The sequence below is a fragment of the Ranitomeya imitator genome, chromosome 3 (genome assembly GCF_032444005.1).
Source record: "Ranitomeya imitator isolate aRanImi1 chromosome 3, aRanImi1.pri, whole genome shotgun sequence".
Taxonomy (NCBI): domain Eukaryota; kingdom Metazoa; phylum Chordata; class Amphibia; order Anura; family Dendrobatidae; genus Ranitomeya; species Ranitomeya imitator.
Window position 1 is genome coordinate 82,618,142 of NC_091284.1, and position 23,510 is coordinate 82,641,651.

The following is a 23,510-nucleotide window of genomic DNA, read 5'->3' on the forward strand; positions in this document are numbered from 1 at the left end:
CCTCCAACTCCTTGTGGCGTTACCATTTATGAAAAGATTAAAGGGAATCTGTCACAAGGTTTTTTTCTGCCCCATCTGAAAGCAGTATGATGTAAGGGCAGAGTTCCCGATTCCAGCAATGTGTCACTTACTTGCGGCCACAAACTGTGCTTGCGCAAGTGACACTGCCGCGGTGTCTTATGGGATTCGGGGACAGCGGCCAGAAGTCCCAACTGGTGAATATTAAATTAGATGAATTACCTTATATACTCGAGTATAAGCCGACCAGAGTATAAGTCGAGGCACCTACTTTTGCCACGTAAAACTGGGTAAACTTATTGACTCGAGTATAAGCCGGCTATGTATTGTCCACTCATCGCTGTCCTGGTATGCGTGGCTCACCCCGTCCTGTCCTGCTATGCGTGGCTCCCCAGTCCTGTCCTGCTATGCGTGGCTCCCCAGTCCTGTCCTGCTATGCGTGGCTCCCCAGTCCTGTCCTGCTATGCGTGGCTCCCCCCGTCCTGTCCTGCTATGCGTGGCTCACATTGCCCTCCCCACACCTACATCTCTGTTGTCTCGGTGGCTCTACTCTCCTGTGCTCAGCGGTCAGTGATACCACTCATTAAGGTAATGAATATGCGCTCCACGCCTATGGGAGTGGAGATGCCTCCATATTCATGAACTTAATGAGCGGTACCATGTGACCGCTGAGCACAGGAGAGAAGAGCCACCGGTGTCCGGACAACGGAGATGCAGCAACGCAGGGTTAGTATGACTGGGAGGGGGGGGGGGGGCTTTAATGTGAGCCATCCATACTACCAGGGAAAGTGGGGAGCCAAGCCATGCGGGACCGGGGGAGCCGAGCCTTTCGGCCTCGAACTGCACCTGTGCAAGTGACACTACCGCGGTGCCTTATGGGAATTCGGGGACAACGGTCGGAAGTCCCAACTGGTGGCGATTTATATAATAGGATGGAGCTCTATAACCCCCGCCCTCACAACTAATTGGCAGTGTACACAGAAAGCGGCCAATCTGTGGAGTGGACGGGGTTATTCAGAGGTCGTGAATTTGCTTGACTATCTGGCAGCAGGCGAAGTAGTCCTCTTAATGATGATCTCCTGCTGAGACACATCGCTGAAATCAGGATCTCTGTCTCTCTATTATGCTGCTCTCACATTAGGTGGCAAAAACCTGCTGATAGATTCTCTTTAAGAGCAATTTTGACCTCACCGGACACATCCATTCACGATTTGTGCACCACTGACTCTCTGCCTGGACTAAATGTTTAGCTAGTGAATGGGGCAAAGATTAGCCTGCTACCATGCACCCTATTATTCCTGGGTGGGAACTAATAAGAATAGGGTCCACCTTGTGGCTCGTTCACACAGTGGTCAGGACTCGCGCTACACTGAGCCTATGAGCCAGTCCGACCGGGGCAACGTTTTGCACTGTAACCTACAACATTGGCACTAGAACAGAAGACGCGGACTACATCCTTTATTTGGTGCCACCATATACGTCGCTCTGGGATGGGTAAAGAATACAGCCATGTTTGGTGTGTTGGTAAATACATGACGCAGGGATACTGATCACTAGTGAAATGGTCGCTTGTGTAACCAAATAGTGAGTTTGTCTCCATTTTAATGCTTAGGGGCCTAATGGTTTTTTGTAAAGTGGCTTTTCTGGATTCAAAAAGATTGTGCTTTCTTTCAGAAGCGGTGCCACACTGAGTCAGATGGTGGTGGCTGGTACTGCAGCCCGGCTCCATTGAGTGACTTGTAATAACAAATGTAACACTGTTTTGGAGAGAAAACATTAATATTTTTTCAATTGTGGACAACCCCTTCAGGCCTTGTGCTTTTCTGCATAGACATAATGCTTAATGGAGGAGATTTATTAAGCTAAGTGCGCCAACATTCTGGAGTAGCTTGAATCGTCACCATTTTTGTGATTTACACACTTTGTCTAAGAAGAGACTTGGACTTGCTGAGATCAGTATGGCTTGTCGGAAAAGAGGCATGGTCTGTTGTACGTGGTCTAATATATAATGTGCCTGAAGTAAACCGACTAACTAGTCATGTTAACCTAGACCAGAGGGTCTGTAAAATACGCCAGATTTATCGAATAGCATGAATCACTGATACATTTGATGCATTTTAAGATTGTCTTGGTTTGCATTGTCTAAGAATTAGACAGTATAGATGAATCTTCCCCAATATACCGTATATGGGCTACGTTCACATGCTGAGAATTTGAAGGAAAAAATGCGTTTTTGATGCATTTTCTTTTACCAATTCATTTTAATGGGTGAAAAACGCTGAAACGATTGACATCTTGATCATCATCTCATTCACTTTGCTGATGCTGTAAAACCTTATTTTTCCTGAAGCAAAAACACTTGTAATACAAGCCCTTAGGGCTTCTCCAAAATTAGAACGAAGGACCTTCTGCCTTTCTTGGCCATAGGCTATTATTATTATTATTTATTGTTATAGCGCCATTTATTCCATGGCGCTTTACATAGGCTATGTTTTATATTGCAGGTTATCACTATTTAGGTGGGTTCTGCGTTGCATGATGTGATCCTACTCATCTGCCGAGATGTGATCGCCTGGTATCGTGCACAATGCTCTCCTACCATGACCAGGCCTTAGAAGGTGTGTGGGGTCATAATGTCTTCGGTACCATGCTCTTCCAATTATCGAAGTGAGCAGCACCCAATAATCCCTTTTTAGTCAGTGGATCTGAGCTGCAATACCAGAGACAAGCCCTGGACAAGAGTGGTGCTGTTTCTGGGGACTATGCTGTAGCACTGCCCTCGGATATATTCCTCAGTGTCATAGACTCGAACGACATGTCAGGATGCTTGACCTCCATTCAACCACTCCTGGTCACATTCTTGCAGCCCGGGGACACACGTCTCCCATTCTCGTGATAATTGGGTGTTTCTAGTGATCGTAGTTTGTCTTGCCCCTTTTAACATATATAAAATAGCATATTAATAGTTACAGCTATAAATGTGCACACATTTGTAAATGTTGGGATGCAGCGTTCCTATAGACTTGCCTCTTTAATCAGGCACATTACTTCCTAGGACTAATTTGTAAAAATAATTTCTCATTTGCCATGCTGCATCTTGTACTTCTGATCAGCATTCGGCATTGTATAGCGGTTTAACATGTAAATGAAGCTTTCCGCTGATTGCACCAAAGGGACATGTAAAGACCGGCAGCTCCTGAAGAGCATACAGGATCCGGTGCGCCCAGCCGCGCTTCGCAGCCTCCGAGCTCATTGTTCCACGATCGATTGGCAGCGGGCAGAAATACAATTTCACGTGTTCACCGCTTGTCAAAGTGGTTTCCTTTATTTACTGTACACCTAATAAAATACCCCAGTGACTTGTATTCATTTACTGGGGAAGTAATGATTTACTTTCATCTAGGCCTTACTGGGAGGACAAGCCACTGGTTGTGCTTGATTATTGTGAGACTGATACTTTGTAACATTCTAGGTTCACATCTACAAAGTATCAAGCATTACAATAAGTATATCAGATTTTGGAAATAAACACATACACACCTTGCATATAAATTTCTCTTGATCGTAAAGAATGAAAATCTGTCTTGGTCATGTGATAATTTAAGCTATTTGCGCTGACTCCATATACAGGAACGCTTGGCCAAGCGTTATTGCTTTCTCTTGGAGAGAGGTGTAAGGGTGACTTTTCTCCTCATGGAGAGGGACATGCCTCCACCTGTCAGTCCTCTCATACCACATATCCAAGCCCTTTCCACTTCCTGCCACTTTCAACTCAAAAATATTTCACGAATCCGTTCATTCCTCAACCATGAATCTGCAAAAACCCTAGTCCATGCCTTCATCATCTCTCGCCTTGACTACTGCAACCTCCTGCTCTGTGGCCTCCCCTCTAACACTCTTGCACCCCTCCAATCTATTCTAAACTCTGCTGCCCGACTAATCCACCTGTCCCCTCGCTATTCCCCGGCCTCTCCCGTCTGTCAATCCCTTCACTGGCTCCCCATTGCCCAGAGACTCCACTACAAAACCCTTACCATGACGTACAAAGCCATCCACAACCTGTCTCCTCCATACATCTGTGACCTCGTCTCCCGGTACTTACCTACCCGCAACCTCCGATCCTCACAAGATCTCCTTCTCTACTCCCCTATTATCTCCTCTTCTCACAACCGTATACAAGATTTCTCTCGCGTATCACCCCTACTCTGGAACCCTCTACCACAACACATCAGACTCTCGCCTACCATCGAAACCTTCAAAAAGAACCTGAAGACCCACCTCTTCAGACAAGCCTACAACCTGCAGTAACCACCGATCGACCAAACCGCTGCATGACCAGCTCTACCCTCACCTACTGTATTCTCACCCATCCCTTGTAGATTGTGAGCCTTCGCGGGCAGGGTCCTCATTCCTCCTGTACCAGTTATGACTTGTATTGTTTAAGATTATTGTACTTGTTTTTATGTATACCCCTCCTCACATGTAAAGCGCCATGGAATAAATGGCGCTATAACAATAAATAATAATACAGCCATGTCAGATCTCATGCTTTGCTCCTTTTGAGGCTCTCATTTGGCTGTTAGGCCTCATTCAGATATCCTGGTTTTTGTTTTTTTTTCACTTTTGAGGAAAACCGACCAGTTTCTTATCAGACTCTCATGCGATTTTTCTCATTTATGGAGAAATGGGGAAACAAATTTCTGAAACGAAATATATCCTAACGTATAACTTGGCTTATTTAGTTGTGTGGAAAAATGCAGTAGAATGCGTTCTGTGTCATGTAGAGCCTAAAAGTCTGACATTTGAAAGGCCAAAGTACATTATCGTCCAGGGCGTTGGGCATGTGCTGCAGTCATTAGCGTTAATGATACCCAAGACTCCGCTCCGATGCATTTCTAGAGCTATTGACAGTTCTTGTTACTCCCCGCTCCTGAATCTCAGGAAAGAGATCCTTCCTGTCACGAGGATGCTGAAAATATGTCTCAAGAATGCTCGGTGAATGCTATAATTATGCAACACGCGAAAACAATGGCTATAAATAAGGGCTCCGAAAGAAAACCAACTTTCATTCAGGATAAGAAAAACAGTGATCCAGAAATACAAGTGATGTAATTTCCTGAGGAAAGCCCATGTATCTGGCACCAGCCCAACATTCCTCCGTGGACCTCTTGAGGTCAGCTCCATGTTATGCTGTTAGCGATTCTCCGTTCTTCATTTCATGAAAATTGAGCGTGTTGTTGTTCCAAAGAACAATTGTTTAGTTATTTCGCCTTTTAAATCCCCTAATGTCCAGGTCACAAGAACATTGGAATGCAGACCAGCCCATGGCTGCGTTGTCGAGGACATTGGCGAGATATTGTGCAAGTCGTAAAAGAAAACTACATGTAATATTAAATGTCTGAATTGCAACAATCTAATGATTTTCTTCCATCATCCTAATGGATTCTGTTTATGGCATAAGCCCCTAAGCCACGATAGATCGCGTCCACACCAATGGACCTCCATAGACTTGTTTTGCTGAGCTACGCCTTAACTGACTGTATGGGGGAAAAAAAGTTGTTGTCCACTACTTGGACAACTTCTTCTCATATCCCTCACTTGGCCCCCTATAAAGAAGAAATTTTTCTAAATTTCTCAGAATGGTTTCATAAATTTAAAAAAACAAACTTACTCTCCTCAACAATCCCCACCACTCCCATTCCAATGCTGCGTGATCTTCTGCCAATCTTTACTCCCTGCTGCAGCATTGATTTTCCCACACAGGGACCTGTGACCGCTGCAGCCAGTCACCGGCAGTAGAGGGTCACTGCTGTTGCCAGTGACTGCCTGCTGCGGTCACATGTTCTTGCAGCAGAAAGAAGACTTGCATGGAACCGGTGAAGAGCATATGCTTCATTACTTTTGGAGCCAGTTCTGAGCTGTCTTGGATATAAATATTTTTCCTTATTGCATAGATGGTGCCCACCAAGTCGAAGTTATTGTTGCTGATGCACTAATCCATTTGGCTTTTAGCTAAAGCTGACCATACATATAGGATAGCTTTTCACCAACAAATTAAATTTTGATCAACAGTCTTGTCTGTCGTTAGGGACCTATAGGTACACCCCATGCACATTAGATTGTGGGCATTTTAGATGATACAGATTTACAAACTTGATCTGAGGACTTTGAGACCCATTTCTGCATTATTAGTGGAGATTTTCAGTGATTTATTTTTTTATTTTTCAGTTATTTTTATGACAATTGGTTTTCAGGCCTGGTTAATTGGAGGAGCAAGGATATTCTATGTGCAGAAGTTGTGAAGACTGACTGCATGGTATTTTTGAGATGTGCTGAAGTGTTCAAGGTACCCGACATTAAGTATCTGCATGTTAAACACTTCATCGCAGGTCAAAATACCATTAATTCATCAATTAAATCTGTCCTAAAGTTTTGGGGCCCAGGAGCAATATTTCAGCTGAAGGTAGTATAGTTGAGAATTCTGAGGAAAATACGAGGGCTTGTTAAATTGTGATAATGATATCTAAGAAGGAAATAAAGCGACTAAATTATTTCATTGTGCCCCAAATTTTTTAAATTTTTTTTAACATCATTTGAAGGAAGTTAAGAACATTTCAGTGAAGGGATCAGAGCATTCTCAGAGCTCTTCAAAGTCAGACAGAGGTGAGGAAAGGTACCGTAAGTTATTTGGCTAGCTGTTCACATTTTTGCTTGCCAGTAGTCTTACCATTTCCAGGCATGGCAAAGTACGATGTTCAAACTTTTGTAGGGAATCTAATTGGAAACTCTTCCTTTTTGATTTTTCGTTTCTATATGAAATCCACTTTGCTGTTCATATGAGGAATTTGATTTTTTTTTGTTTTCGCCACAAGCATGTTTTGAAAAAATACATGGTGAGAAAAAAATGTCCCTATTTTAAAGCCGATCCGTATGGAAGCTGCTCTGAGTAGTGTCACATGAAAAATAAACCACTTACGGAGAAGAAAAACGTATCCACAAACTCTCCAAAAGAGGATCTTGTCCTTAAGTGGCGTCTGCTTGAAAAATGCATAGTTTTTGAATGCTTTAAAAAAAAAAAAAAAAAAAACCTGACCGTATCCCAAGACTCACATCAGTGTGGGAAGCCACCATGCCCTGCATGTCGGATTATTTGCCAAAGTGACGGCCAATGTGTTGCTCTATGGGGTCCCTCAGGTGCAGGGATCTGTCTCATGTGACTGATCCGCCTCCTTTTGGTTTACATTTTACAATGAAGTCTGTGATGACGATGTGAGCCGAACTGTTTTCTGGGGTCTTTGTCGTCTCTGCTAGAGTAGGAATCGGGCTCAGACTGGCCCACAGGGAATCCTCCGGTAGGCCCCCAAGAAGGCGTGCTAATTAGTAGACCTTTTACACTTGATTCACAATTAGCAGAAAAGGTATAATCTAATCATATATTAGACAACCTAGCCAAATTAATATCAAATGGAAGCAAAAATTTGTGTAGTAGTCAGGTTATTTTTTACATGTAGCTGAAAAGTGGGCCCCAAGGGTCCATATTACCGGTGGGCCTCTGCCAACCCAGACCGACACTGGTAGGAATGGATGTAGCTAAAGAAATTGTCTTATCAGCACTTTTGACATGTCACAGGATACTAAAGGTTTGGCATTTCATGGTGGAAGCAGTGGGTGCCTTCTCCACCCTAAATTTTATGTCTCACTGCTTCAGCTATATTTATACTGTGTCTTGACCCTCAGAAAGGGCAGAAGCAAAGCATGCGTAAAGGAAGTATCTGTCGCTGATGTGGTGAAGTGTTACATGTTCTCAGAGCATACTTGTGGTTTAGCTGAAAGTTGATGGCCAAGTGTCACGCAGAGGAATGTCCTGTCCTTTGATCTGGTTTCTGAGGAGGTGCCACATTATCTCCCAGTCCAGTCCCCCTATCTTTTATTTTTTTTATTTTTTTTTTTTTTGCTTCTTGACCACCCATAAATCTGCTCATACTACTTAAACCATGGGATATGTTTAAGGGATCCTACGCTATAAAAATCAAATTAACAAGATTATCATAGTGCCACTATGCCTTGTATACTTCAAAGGGCTCGTGTGCATATCCAATTTTTTTTTCGGATGAGTGCTATCTGCTGTTTTCATGGCTATCACTCGATGGATAGCACAGGAAAAACTCAGAGACCTGTCCGATTTTTGATTCCAGTGTCAGATCAAAATCAGCCGTGCCAGTATATGGGTCTGTGGAAAAAAAATCAAACCACATTCGATTTTTCGCAAACTGACAATGAGAAGGTGTTTTTTGTTTTTCCTACACATCTAAGAAAAATTGTCACTCTTATCTGAGTAATCGGACCATTTTTCTCTTATGTGGAGATGACTGTCGTGTGGCCTTACCCTGACAGTAGGGAAAAGTCTCAGCACTGCCTGATCAGGCATTTACCGTAATACCTTGATGTCCTAATTACTTGTACTGTTTTTCAAACTATCCATGAAGGATTGCTGTCAGAACCGCGTAAGATAAAGACAAAAAACGCCCCATAGTTGATGATTTCTTCATGCAGACTAGGCCGCATTTGTTATTAGCATTACTTGATGGCAGATTGCTAGGATTCTCCATTGCTTTTTGACCTTTGGGATCTCTACTCATTTTTGGAGTGAAAGGTCCATAGGTTTTTGTTTGTTTTTTTTTCTTTGCTTTTTATGTCTCTGAATCCAATAGTTTCCTGCACATCATCTTCTCAGCCACAAAGTGGTGGCCATGCTAGAAGTTCCTGGCACAGGTGGAAGCCCCGCTCTACTGGTAAAGCTTAGAAAGGGTGCACTTTTAATTCTATTTCCATTAAGTCTCATATGTTTGTTTTATGAACAAAAGTAAAATAAATGCAAAGGTTATCCTTCCGTAGATTCTCTTGGGCAGTGTATACCGGAATAAAGGTTTTTAATCCTACATTTGTTTGGTTCATGCCATGAGAAATTTAGGTGCCAAATAGTCTAGCAACTGATAAGAGAAACTAAATATGTTAAGCATTTTTCCTCCATGCTGTCTGCATTTGTAAACCTTTTGTGGATTGATTGTCTGCAAAAAGTTTAAAAAAAAATAATAAGAATAATGCAAAATTATCTGGTTTTAACTTGTGGTGTTCAAACTCGCCCATTCAATTGAATGAGTCGTAATATATAGTTGTATTAAAAAAAATAATAATTTGTTCTTCTTCCACCCGCCGCCTTCCTCTTGACCCGCAAAGAGGGATCCATACCTGATAGAATATATATTGTTTATCGTACGTTCGCCTGAAAAAGGCCCAAGGTGGTGGAGAAAAAAAAATTCATGCTGACTTCCTGGACTAGCACAACTCCTGTTTACTCAGCACCGCTACCCCTTCTGGTCTGCTTGGATCATCATCCGGTGGTGGGTGTCACATTAGCGTTGCAGCAAGTCGACAGCCACTGATCACCTGCAGCTTTCACATTTCGGAAGAATGTAGTATTCACATTTCGAAGAAGTTCCTCTAATAGTTGACTTTTCTAATTAGTGACATTATGACTGTATTGATGAAAAAGTGTCATATGGCATTACATATTGATGTATACTGTTTGTTAGGGTTTGATGAGCTTCTATGACTGTTGTGACTCCATGAATGGCCCTTGTGTTTCCACCTTGAGGTTTCCGATTATTATTTTTGAAGCATTTCTTGTAAGTGCTTTTCGTGTGGCAACTGAGTGGGTAAAGAAGCAGAACAGCGCAGAATGCTGCCCTCAGGCCTGTCTGAGCAATTTCATATAATTATCATTCTGTTTCAGCATCTGAAGAGACTTTTCTCCTTTTTACCTTCCAGCTTTCCTGGCGATTATGGTCTTTAGAGTGGAGATTACTTCTGATCATTGATGCATGGTGATCTGTGTGAGCATTATGTATGCCGACTTGTGACAGATGGGATTTTGTTTTAACCATTTCTCGTAGAACTTTAAAATAACTTTATTCTTTTATTCTTAGGTGATGGTTGTGGTTATACATTTTTCGGCCCAGAAAGTGGAACTTTTACATCGAAGAACTATCCTAATACATACCCAAACAGCACAGTGTGCGAATGGAAAATACAAGTGAAACTCGGTGAAAGGATTCTTCTGAAGTTTGGAGACTTTGATATTGAGGATGTGGATTCGTGTCATTCCAGTTACTTGAGGATTTATGATGGCTTTGGAGCCTCGAGAACCGAACTAGGTAAGAAGTCTTCATAATGGTATTTGTTTAATGCAGAAGGAACCTAACGTATCTATCAAATTCAGATACCTGAAAGCCCAATCTTTACTCAGTTAGTGATTTGTAAAGTGATCTATAGCAAGAAGCATTTTCGTTCAATGGTATATTTGGTTTCTGTTAAAGCAAATTGCTTAAAGAGGACCTTTCACCAAATTGTTCATGCTGAATAAGAAAGTTTTGCGGTTTTTTTTTTCCTTTTTTTTTTTTTTTTTTTTTCCCGGAGATATTTGCCATCAAGTATTTGTCACCTAATAATAAGTTAATTTTTAAGTTCAATGGTTGGACGTTATCAGAGTGTTTTCACTGGGGGCTTGTACTTCTTCCCCCTGTACGATGATTACCAATCATAAGCTGGCAACAACACAGCAGAAAAAGAACACGTTTCCACCATAGTTTAGTCAAGTTTCTCCGTATTAGATGTAGTGACAGACAGCCGTGATCCCTTGGTCCAACCTCCTGCATGATTACAAAGTGCTGGGAGGAGAGCACAGATGAAGAACAAATTTCAGGTAAAGGTACCTTCACACATAACGATATCGTTAACGATATCGTTGCTTTTTGTGACGTAGCAACGATATCGTTAAGGAAATCGTTCTGTGTGACAGCGACCAACGATCAGGCCCCTGCTGGGAGATCGTTGGTCGCTGAGGAAAGTCCAGAACTTTATTTCGTCGCTGGACTCCCTGCAGACATCGCTGGATCGGCGTGTGTGACACCGATCCAGCGAAGTCTTCACTGGTAACCAGGGTATACATCGGGTTACTAAGCGCAGGGCCGCGCTTAGTAACCCACTGTTTACCAAGGTTACCAGCGTAAAAGTAAAAAACAAACCCTACATACTTACCTACCGCTGTCTGTCCCCGGCGCTCTGCTTCTCTGCACTCCTCCTGCACTGGCTGTGAGCGTCGGTCAGCCGGAAAGCAGAGCGGTGACGTCACCGCTCTGCTTTCCGGCCGCTGTGCTCACAGCCAGTGCAGGAGGAGTGCAGAGAAGCAGAGCGCCGGGGACAGACAGCGGTAGGTAAGTATGTAGTGTTTTTTTTTTAACTTTTACGCTGGTAACCAGGGTAAACATCGGGATCGTTGGTCGCTGGAGAGCTGTCTGTGTGACAGCTCCCCAGCGACCAAACAGCGACGCTGCAGCGATCGACATCGTTGTCGGTATCGCTGCAGCGTCGCTAAGTGTGAAGGTACCTTTAGTCTCACATTACAAACCCTTCTGCCAGCTCTCATCCTCTCATAGCACTCTTGCCTCTGGAGTACTTACCCTACTCTTCACACCGCCTGTCCAGCAATATCAATAATCACACTTAAGCCTCTGCTCACAGCAGCTTGTACTCTCTGCAGTGAGATCATGGGTGTCTGCCATTACATTCAGGGGTGTGTTCTTCTTCCTTCTGAGTGTTGCTGCCCACTTATGATTGGGCAACATTATACAGGGGGAAGAAGTACACGCCCCCTACCTTCCCCCGTAAAATCGCTCTGATAGCATCCTCTTGGACTTAATGAAAATTAACCCTACATCTGTCAGAATTAATTCTCATGGCCATATTATTGCCCTGTATTTTTATCCATAGGGCACCAGTAGAAGTGTGTGTGTAGCTTTACTGTTTGGTATCTTTCATTCAGAGGTCTATTTCTCTTACATTTTAATGAATTTGACTGATCTTGAGGCATGCTCCATCGTGTGCCATATCACGGAGGTGTTCTTCCTGCCTTGAAGCATGGATTCTAGGGGACAGTATCTTCAGCATAACGCACCAAAGCGATAATGTATTGTAACACCCAGATGCGCTCACTATACATGGAGATTCTGTCATAGATCACAGTGTTGTGTATCTGCACTGTTCAGCAGAGGGAGGTGGAACCAAAGTTCTGTAGACACTGATGTGAGAGATTTTCTAGCCTGTACGAGACAAGGTGGGACTCTGATTAAGGAAGAGTGTTGTGTGAGCCCCTGAGAGACAGTGTCGACAGAGTTTGGAGGAAAGCTGTCAAGAAGTTTGCTCTGCTTAGTCCAGAGGACAAGTTCAGTACAGTATAGGGTGTGACTGCAAGTTGTAGTTGATGACCTGAGCCGGATCACCACCTAAATACCTGCCTTGTGTGAGAGGAAAAATGTGTACTATCAGAACAAGCAAGACTGCAAGATACACTTACAACCAGAGTAAGAGTCAACTCCTGGAGGAATGTTTACGGTCTTCCATGGCTGTTTGCACAACTTACAGTAATATTGGAGATGGACTGTATGAATATACATTAGTCATCTGGATTCCTTATTTGATGGGTGCATCGGCCATGTTCTTGGTTTCATGGTAACACAAAAGTCATTCATTCAAAACATACGTACCAAATAATGAATAGACACATGATTTTGATAAAAACAGGCCACGTTGTCAAACATGATCGCAGCGTTCCGGTGGCATAGGGAAGCATCGCACAGGGAGAGGGCTCCCTGCGGGCTTCCCTGAGACCCTCGGTACAAGGCGATGTGCTCACCTTGTACCGAGCGTCTCCTCCCTGCAGGCCCCGGGTCCAAAATGGCCGCGGAGCTACTTCCGGGTCCTGCAGGGAGGTGGCTTACAAGCGCCTGCTCAGAGCAGACGCCTGTAAGCCTGGAGCACTGCACGTCAGATCGCTGATCTGACACAGTGCTGTGCAAAGTGTCAGATCAGCGATCTGTCACTATATAGTGATGTCCCCCCTGGGACAATGTGATAATGTAAATAAAAAAAATATTTAGATGTGTACAAAAAAAAAAAATCCTAAATAAAGAAAAAAAATATATTCTTCCCATAAATACATTTCTTTATCTAAATAAAAAAACAAACAGTAAAAGTACACATTTCGTATCGCCGCATCCGTAACGGCTCGACCTATAAAACAGTGCCAATAGTTAACCCCTCTGTGAACATCGTAAAAAAAAAAAAAAAACACTTTATCATACTGCTGATCAAAAAGTGAAATAACACGCGATCAAAAAGATGGATATAAATAACCATGGTACCGCCTAAAACGTCATCTTGTGCCGCAAAAAATGAGCCGCCATACATCATCAGCGAACAAATAAGTTATAGTCCTCAGAATAAAGTGATGTAAAAATTATTTTTTTTTCTATAAAATAGTTTTTATCGTATTATAGCGCCAAAACATAAAAAAACAGCAAGGTATTGCTGTAATCGTACTTACCCGAAGAATAAAACTGCTTTATCAATTTTACCAAACATGGATCGGTATAAACTCCCCCCGCAAAAGAAATTCATTAATAGCTGGTTTTTGGTCATTCTGCCTCACAAAAATTGGAATAAAAAGCGATCAAAAAATGTCACGTGCCCGAAAATGTTACCAATAAAAACGTCAACTCGTCCCGCAAAAAAACAAGACCTCACATGACTCTGTGGACCAAAATATGGAAAAATTATAGCTCAAAAAATGTGAAGGCGCAAAAACTATTTTTTGCAATAAAAGCGTCTTTTAGTGTGACAGCTGCCAATCATAAAAATCCGCTAAAAAACCCCGCTATAAAAGTAAATCAAACCCCCCTTCATGACCCCCTTTATTAGGGAAAAATAATAAGATAAATTTTTTTTATTTCCATTTATTTCCCCGTTAGGGTTGGGGCTGGGGCTACGGTTGGGGCTACGGTTAGGGTTTGGATTACATTTTCGGTTGGGATTAGGGGTGTGTCGGGTGGGATTAGGGTTTCAGTTACAATTGGGGGTTTCCACTGTTTAGGCACATCAGGGCTCTCCAAACGCGACATGGAGTCCGATATCAATTCCAGCCAATTCTGCGTTGAAAAATTAAAGCAGTGCTCCTTCCCTTCCGAGCTCTCCCGTGCGCCCAAACAGGGGTTTACCCCAACATATGGGTTATCATCGTACTCAGGACAAATTGGATAACAACTTTTGGGGTCCAATTTCTCTTTTTACCCTTGGGAAAATAAAAATTTGGGGGGGCTAAAAAAAACAACATTTTTGTGGGAAAAAAATATTTATTTTCACGGCTCTGCGTTATAAACTGTAGTGAAACACTTGGGGGGTTCAAAGTTCTCACAACACATCTAGATAAGTTCCTTGGGGGTCTAGTTTCCAATATGGTGTTACTTGTGGGGGGTTTCAATGTTTAGGCACATCAGTGGCTCTCCAAACGCAACATGGCGTCCCATCTCAATTCCAGTCAATTTTGCATTGAAAAGTCAAATGGCGCTCCTTCCCTTCCGAGCTCTGCCATGCGCCCAAACAGTGGTTTACCCCCACGTATGGGGTATCAGCGTACTCAGGACAAATTGTACAACAACTTTTGGGGTCCATTTTCTCTTGTTACCCTTGGTAAAATTAAACAAATTGGAGCTGAAGTAAATTTTGTGTGAAGAAAAAAAAAAATTTTTTTTTTTTTTTAAACATTCCAAAAATTCCTGTGAAACACCTGAAGGGTTAATAGACTTCTTGAATGTGGTTTTAAGCACCTTGAGGGGTACAGTTTTTAGAATGGTGTCACACTTGGTTATTTTCTATTATATAGATCCCTCAAAATGACTTCAAATGTGATGTGGTCCCTAAAAAAAAAAAAAAAATAGAAAAAAAAATGGTGTTGGAAAAATGAGAAATTGCTGGTCAACTTTTAACCCTTATAACACCCTAACCTAAAAAAATTTTTAGTTGCAAAATTGTGCTGATATAAAGTAGACATGTGGAAATGTTACTTATTAAGTATTTTATGTGACATATCTCTGTGATTTAAGGGCATAAAAATTTAAAGTTGGAAAATTGCGAAATTTTCAAAATTTTTGTAAAATTTCTGTTTTTTTTTCCACAAATAAATGCAGGTAATATCAAAGAAATTTTACCACTATAATGAAGCACAATATGTCACGAGAAAGCAGTGCCAGAATCGCTGGGATCCATTGAAGCATTCCAGAGTTATAACCTCATAAAGGGACAGTGGTCAGAATTGTAAAAATTTGGCCCGGTCCATAACGTGCAAACCACCCATGGGGCTTAGGCTGGGTTCGCATTGCGTCTTTGGCATCCGTTAGATGGACTACGTTACACCGCGGCATAACGCGGTGTAACACAGTCCGTTAACGCTGCCATTAAGTCCTATGGGGGACGCATCGCATTGTATATTACAGGGGCTGTGAAATGCTATGATTGATTTTTTTTTTTTTTTGTGTGTGCTTAAAATGGTCTAAAATAATAAGAAAAAAAAAAAGGTAGAAATGAGCAAATTGATTCACAGAACCCCAGTCCGGCAGCCACAGGAGAATTGACTCCTACCTGCAGAAACGGAGAAATGGCCACAAAAGTTTCAAACTCCAAAATTTTAATAAAAAGTGCAATGGCGTAAAGCATGCATAGGAGTAATATTGATCTTGCCAATCCTCTGCCACTCCCTCAAGTCAGCCAGTGCGACGCAGTGCAGGCGGCAAACGGCAACGATGACATGGACCTATGCTGGCTAATCTAAAGAGCAGTTGGGGATGTCGGCAGGTAGGATGCGGTTCGCAGGATTTTCGTCTGACAGTGGTTGCAGGACTAGGGTCCAGTAAATTAATTTTCTAATGTCTAAAAAGGAGAAATACTCGCCTCACTGATGCCCAACATGTGGACACAAACACGCCATCATTGGAGCATGATGAGGGACCAGGTTTTATCCTTTTTATAGATTAGCAATTGAATTCCCAGCCATGACCGAGGTCCAGTGGCCATATTAGTAGTCCTTGGCCATCAGACGGGAGTCTTTCACGCAACCTCCTACTTAAGACCCCCAGCTACTCTCTTGATTAATCAGCCTAGTGCATCGTTGTGGTGTTGCGTCAAGCTGTCCCAATTAGGGGGTGGCCGATTGGTAATTTCAGTGGAGCTCCTTTTGGTACTTCATACCATTGTGCTTTATTATTTTTTTCATGTACCAGTGTTTAAATCTTGGCGTTTAACAGCGCTTTTCAGTTATTCCTGTGCATTTTTTGCATAGATCTCATGGCCAATATCCTGAAGTGTTTATTTTGCTTGGGTCATTTACTTTTTTTTTTTCTTCAGGAAGTCCTGGCTGTTGCATGGATTTAGAGCTTCCACTTTCACACTTTATGTAGCGGGGATAGTAGATGTGTTGGAGGTGTGATTGGACGTTGGCGTCATTTCGTTTTATTAGGCAGCCGACTGAAACAACAAACTTTGTGTAGAATTAGTAATCCTGGCTGCTGAAAAGTGATAAACACACAGGTCCTTAAATGGCAAGGAACTCGGCAGCGATCTGCGTCTTCATCACAGCGTGTGATGTTCTCCAGGTCTGACTTTCCTCTTCTTTGGTCGTTACTTGGAACAATTTATAGAACACTGTAACTGACTATGAGCTGTGTATAAGTGGTAGCAGAAAAACAACTGCTGTTATCATCCTGTGTGCTGGTCGTTTACCCACAACATCATGGACGCCATTGAATTATGCAAGTCGCCAACAAGGCATGCTAGCATGCTACAGGCACTTGGCGAAGGGATCAAAAGAAACTGATTTTAGAGAAGGCATATAGCCTTTCTACAAGCTATTTAGTGTCACAACATTCCCTGATGTTTTCCTATGAAGTAATGTATTCATTCACACAAAACCTCAGAATGTTTTTTCGAATCAGTTCATGGTCATGAAACTACCCGACCTTTCATTATGATATTCTTTTTATGACTAGGGATGAGTGGACACGTGGATGTCCGGCCAAACTTTATAAAGAAGAAAAAAGTTTGGTTCGGCTACCAAACCGGTACCCAAACTTGAACCATTCACTTGAATGGGGGTTCAGAATGTCCAGCAGTTTCGACACTGTCCTCTGTGTGACAGCTTTGGAAACACCGGCTCTGACCAGCAGTAACCTTACTGAAGTCACAGCCACTAGGTATCGCTGACCACTGTGGGTTCCCCCGCTGTCACATAGAGGACAGCGTGTGAGCCAGGGGTTGTGACCAGCTGTGAAAGTTACCGCCTGTCAGGCATCGGCTGATACTACTACTCTAGTCATAAACACCTACAAATATCCCTGATACCACGCCATGAAGGAAAAATCCATAACACCAAAGAAACAACCTTCACACAAGGCTATGAGGTAAAAAAACATATAACCTTTTGTTAGACACAATACATATTAAAAGTAGATGGTAGCGGGTAAAACACCCAGGACACAGAACTGAAGGTGGGTAACCCAGAGCAGAAATTCCATAAATAACATCAATGGTAAAAACAATCTGAACCGGCAAGTGCCAATGTGCATTTACTCATGTATACTCATATATATATATCAAAACATGATAAGAAGTAATGTATATAGTTACCAAAATGGAGCGCTCCTGGGGACCCACCACACCCCAAAGGGGTCCACCGTAAATCCATCCCACATCGATCCCCGGCTTCAACATCCGGATGCACTGCTGAGCGGTGACATTAGTAATGTGACCGCTCAGCATGGCAGACAGAAGACAATTACAAATTGCTGTGGGTCTGACACCGTGCACCCTCGGGCTCTACCGATCAGCTGTTACAAGCTCTGGTAGTGGCTGGATATGGACACATTGAACAGAGGTGCATTGCGTCAGCTCCATTCAATGTGTAGTTGCTTCTGCCAAGTACTGCTGTACATCTATAGCTGTTCTGCAGTAGTTGGCAGCGGCCATTACACATTGCATGGAGCTGCACAATGCCGCTCCCATTAATGTGTGTACATTGGTTGCAGCTGATCAATGGGTGTGCCGGGTGTTGGACCCTCACTGATATGCCTCTTGCATAGTCTGTTTTTAAGTTTCAGGAATGTGCAATGCAAAAGCGATCAAGCGATCTCCGAGACCAGTGTAGTGGAGACGTGACGTTTATCAGTGTCAACAAGCTCTGTTAAATTTCACGCGACTCTCTAAAGGACATTTTAAAGGAGCACTGTGATCCTAAAAGTGTTGTCTCCGCGCACGGTAGATGATCGCAATGAACTGTTACCGAACCTTAATATATTCCTCATCTCCATTTACTGAATATTGAATATGTAACATTTTCGCTTCTTTAGACTGAAAAGTGTCAGTGATATTTGCATGATTTTTTTATTTGACCTTTTTATTGTTCACTGTAAAGTTGTCGTTTTTTTTATTTTGTAAAATTAATTGTGGTAATCTAATTAACTGTATGTGTTGGTATGATGAGAGCATATGATTTCTGTGCTGAAAAAAACTAGATGCTGATTTAAAGAGAAAATAGCCATAAATCCAAGGATCCATATACTGAATAAATGCAATGGGGCTAATCTACAGGTATATATCCACACATTGTGTATTTGCAGCTGATTTTTCAAAATCACCAGGGTATGTGAACTTTTGATCAGGGTCATTTGGATGTTTTGGGTTGTCGTTATGATTAAAATAGAGAAAACACAGTAGTCTGCCAATACATGGCTTCGGCCAACCACTAACCATGAGTGTAGATAAAGTTTTGGTGTTATCATTCATATTCTCAGAAAAAAGGCCAAGAAAGCAAAAATTCTGCCGGGATATGTAAACTTTTCAGCACAACTGTATTTTACAAATGGATTTTCTATAACCATTCATATCTCTTAATCGAGCACCTATCAAGTTCTAATGATGGCAAATTTATAGGAATAGCTCTGTGCAATCCATGTAGATATATGGAGGGTTAATAGATATCAGTACTTTGCTCAGTGGATGTAAACCAATACATGTATTTCATTGCTTTGAATTTTCAGGCTGTGTCCAGTACACAATGGATTTTTCTGCAGCAGTTTCCTCTGCATATAATGAACATTACCTGGGGAAATCACTCCCTGAAAAGGGTGAAATCTGCTGTCAAAATTCTCATTTTAATTAAAATCTGCAGCATGTCAATTTTTATTAAGTCCAGAAAAATTCTAAATGTGGATATTTGTTGCTGGCACTATAAGGCTGGGTTCCCATTGCGTTATGGGACCACGTTTAACGGACAGCGTTGCACGGCGAAATTAACGCCGTGCAACGCGTCCGTTAACGCGCCCATTGAAGGCAATGGGAACGCGCTTCACTAGCGCGTGCCATGTTCGGCACGCGCTAGCGACGCGCCGGTGATTCCTGGCGCGCCGCGGACGCTGCTTGCAGCGTCCGAGGCGCGCCCGCGGTCCGTTCCCCGCTCTCGCAGATCGGGGATCTGTGAGAGCGGGGACGTTACCGCGACCCCGACCGCAGCCCCATAGAAAACATTGCGTTAGCGCAATCCGCTAGCGCTAAACGGATTGCACTAACGCAATGTGACCCTAGCCTAACTTGCAGCATTTCCGACTTACGTTGACGTCAGGGCTGGGGAGTTCGGAGTAAGTGTCCATTTAGTTGGTGTCGGTATAAAACCGAGTGACTCCTAAAATATAGTATAATACATTGGGTACAGTAGTACAATGCAGGATGTGCTGTGAATGTTTTCATAAGTATTCGGGAAAGTTCTGAAATGTCCTATAAATGTCTGTTCTGTTCCTGATCCGGGCTTTTAGATGAGATGAATCTGTGCTGCACTTTATGCACATGCTCAGTAGTGACCAGTGCTGTGGAGTGATAGTTGAGATGAATCTGTGCTGCACTTTATACACATGCTCAGTAGCGACCAGTGCTGTGGGGTCATAGTTGAGATGAATCTGTGCTGCACTTTATGCACATGCTCAGTAGTGACCAGTGCTGAGGAGTCTGCTAGATTGAGGAGGAGTCTGCGAGATTGGCTTCCCGCCTCCACAGCCCTGGATAAGGTGCTGATCTCATCCCTGTGCTGTGGCATTTTCTCAAAGAAATTGACCCATGGTTTGGATTTTAAAAGATGCAACATTTCTATTTGTCGTGAATTTACAACTAAAATCCACCTCAAATCTGCATGATTTTATGAATTTTTGCTAGGTTTTGCAGCCACATAAGGAGCTAGCCTAAGGCCTCATTCAGTCCATGTACAAGAAAAACAGACTTTTTTTTATCAGGCTTTCATCAGAATGAGGTCAAGTACCATCAGTTGTTCATAGGTGGTGAAAAAAAAAAAATCTCCAGTGTGATCTCAGACCCCACTGTATGCCATGCGAGTGCTGTCCTATAATTTTTTTTTTTTTTTTTGTGGACCTATAGATTTGCCTTGCTGATTTCGATCCAGCACTTGGATCAAAGTTGAACATGTCTCCTTGATTTTGCGCAGATCGCTCGGACATGTAAATGGCCCCATAGATTATCACTGGTACTAGTGGCACTCGTAAGAGAAAACCGGCCGTCTGAATGAGGACTTGGGGTCTTTACTGCTGCAGGGATACTCTACCAATTCCTGGAAACTGTGCAGTTACAGCTGGCAGAAGGCTTTGTAAGCGGTTAGTCAGCTTTGACATTTACATGGACTGAATATCAGTAAAACCTAAACCGCAGTTCACATTTGGCATCATTGAAGTGCACAGTATTGAAGTGTGCCGAAGAAATCACTATTAAACCTTGCTGTACATCATAGAAAGTAATGGAGCCATGCTGGAAGTTGTTCGTTTCTCTCTATTAAAGATTTCCTGTCTTTCCCTCTCTGGCCAGGGGCTAAGTATTGCGGCTTGGCACTAAAACCAGAAGATGTGGTGGAGTCCAAGAGCCATGAGGTCACCGTGCTGTTCATGAGTGGGATCCACATCTCCGGGCGAGGCTTTCTGGCTTCCTATTCCACCACAAATAAAACAGGTATTGGTTGCCTTACATTAGAGGAAAGCGCTTTATTTTTGTATATGTGTGTAGATATATATGGAGATATATATATGGAGATATATATATGGAGATATATATATGGAGATATATATATGGAGATATATATATGGAGATATATATATGGAGATATATATATATATATATATATATATATATATATATATATAAAGATTCAAAGAAGCTTTATTGGCAGGACCAAATACACATCAGTTTTGCCAAAGCAAGTGTATAGAGGCGATAGGGATTGTGGGGATGTTGGGTAGGAGCTGTGGGGGAGGTGGATGGGGCAGATCCAGGTTGGGGGCTATAGTCCATGGCATAGGGGAAGGTGGATGGGGCAGATCCAGGTTGGGGGCTATAGTCCATGGCATAGGGGAGGTGGATGGGGCAGATCCAGGTTGGGGGCTATAGTCCATGGCATAGGGGAAGGTGGATGGGGCAGATCCAGGTTGGGGGCTATAGTCCATGGCATAGGGGAGGTGGATGGGGCAGGTTCAGGTTGGGGGCTATAGTCCATGGCATAGGGGAGGTGGATGGGGCAGGTCCAGGTTGGGGGCTATAGTCCATGGCATAGGGGAGGTGGATGGGGCAGGTCCAGGTTGGGGGCTATAGTCCATGGCATCATAGTTCTCTTTCTCGCAGTCTATGACATTCGCTCACATACCGCGCTGATATCTCCACTGCTCTCTCTTCTCCCAGCAAGATATATGTTTTCTCTTCGTCCTTCATGGTGATGAAGTCTGGGAAGAGATATGGAGATATATATATATATATATATATATATATATATATATATATATATATATATATATATATATATATATATATATATATATATATATATATATATATATATATATATATATATATATATATATATATATAATTTTTATTTTTTTCTCCTTCGCCTCATTGGAGGACACAGACCGTGGGGTGTATGCTGCTGCCAATAGGAGGCTGACACTAAGTGATACAAAAAAAAGTGAGCTCCTGCTGGCTCTCAGCTCCTCCCCTGCAGTATACACCCTCCTGCTGGCTCTCGGCTCCTCCCCTGCGGTATACACCCTCCTGCTGGCTCTCAGCTCCTCCCCTGCAGTATACACCCTCCTGCTGGCTCTCAACTCCTCTCCTGCAGTATACACCCTCCTGCCGGCTCTCGGCTCCTCCTCTGCAGTATACACCCTCCTGCCGGCTCTCGGCTCCTCCCCTGCAGTATACACCCTCCTGCTGGCTCTCAGCTCCTCCCCTGCAGTATACACCCTCCTGCCGGCTCTCAGCTCCTCCCCTGCAGTATACACCCTCCTGCCGGCTCTCGGCTCCTCCCCTGCAGTATACACCCTCCTGCTGGCTCTCAGCTCCTCCCCTGCAGTATACACCCTCCTGCCGGCTCTCAGCTCCTCCCCTGCAGTATACACCCTCCTGCTGGCTCTCAGCTCCTCCCCTGCAGTATACACCCTCCTGCTGGCTCTCGGCTCCTCCCCTGCAGTATACACCCTCCTGCTGGCTCTCAGCTCCCCCCTGCAGTATACACCCTCCTGCTGGCTCTCGGCTCCTCCCCTGCAGTATACACCCTCCTGCTGGCTCTCGGCTCCTCCCCTGCAGTATACAGCCTCCTGCTGACTCTCAGCTAACCAGTTCTTGCTTAGTGTCTGTAGGAGGCATATGGGTCTGTTTCAGACCCCAACGTTTTTATTTTGTTTACTTTTCTGTAAATTTTTATTTTTTAATTAACGGAGTGAAGGGGGCGACGGTTCCTTTCAAGGTTCCGATCTCCCCCGAACCATCAACAGGCGAGTATACCTCCCTGTACCCTCTCCTGCGACGTGGGAAGCCATGCCTGAGCTCACTTCAGGGGCGACGGTTCCTTCATGGTCCCGATCTCCCCACACCAGCAGCAGGTGACCACATGGAGTGTCGCCTCCATGTATCCTCTCCTGGAGCCAGGCCTAATGCCGGACAACTGGCCCTGTCCACCCGGACTGAACTCCGTGGCTGTACAGAGGACCCTCTCTATGGCGTCCGAGCAGCCCCCACTGTCCCACCACTGTGATAGCGGATGGCACAAGGAGGCGGACGGTTCCTCTCCACCTCCCTAACAAACGGATGATGGATTGAGGTTTATCCCTGCACCGTCCATGCTGCACAGAACAGTGCTGAAACCCACATCCGCGGCGGCTCCATGCCGGGACGTGCACCAATGGTGAGTGGATCCATCTTCAGTGGAATATTCACATGCTGACAGGCAGCCTCAGCCACATCCCTGTGGCCCACCTCTGAGGTAACGCTCTGGATGGCTGCAAAAATTTAGTCCCCGGCTTCGGCCGATTTGTAGGCCGCATCCTGGAAGTCTTGCCTGGAACGACCCACTGGTGACGTCCGCCGGCTACAGAAATTTAGGCCCCGGCTTAGGCCTATTCAACATTGTGTCTGTGGCTCCGCCCCCCAAATTGGCGCTTGTCACTCTCTGCGAGATTTTATCAACTCTGCAGCTCCCGGTGGCCATCTTGGTCCACCTGGCCAGC

At 43.6% G+C, this 23,510-nt stretch overlaps 1 protein-coding gene across 1 annotated transcript in view; it reads left to right on the forward strand.

Moving 5' to 3' along the window:
• DCBLD2 (discoidin, CUB and LCCL domain containing 2) overlaps positions 1 to 23,510 on the forward strand; it is a 95,853-nt gene that overhangs the window by 22,231 nt on the left and 50,112 nt on the right. Inside the window, exons 2-3 of the mRNA XM_069761014.1 lie at positions 10,005 to 10,232; positions 20,824 to 20,964. Of these exons, the coding sequence (XP_069617115.1) occupies positions 10,005 to 10,232; positions 20,824 to 20,964 (369 nt within the window). The remainder of the gene's footprint in view (positions 1 to 10,004; positions 10,233 to 20,823; positions 20,965 to 23,510) is intronic.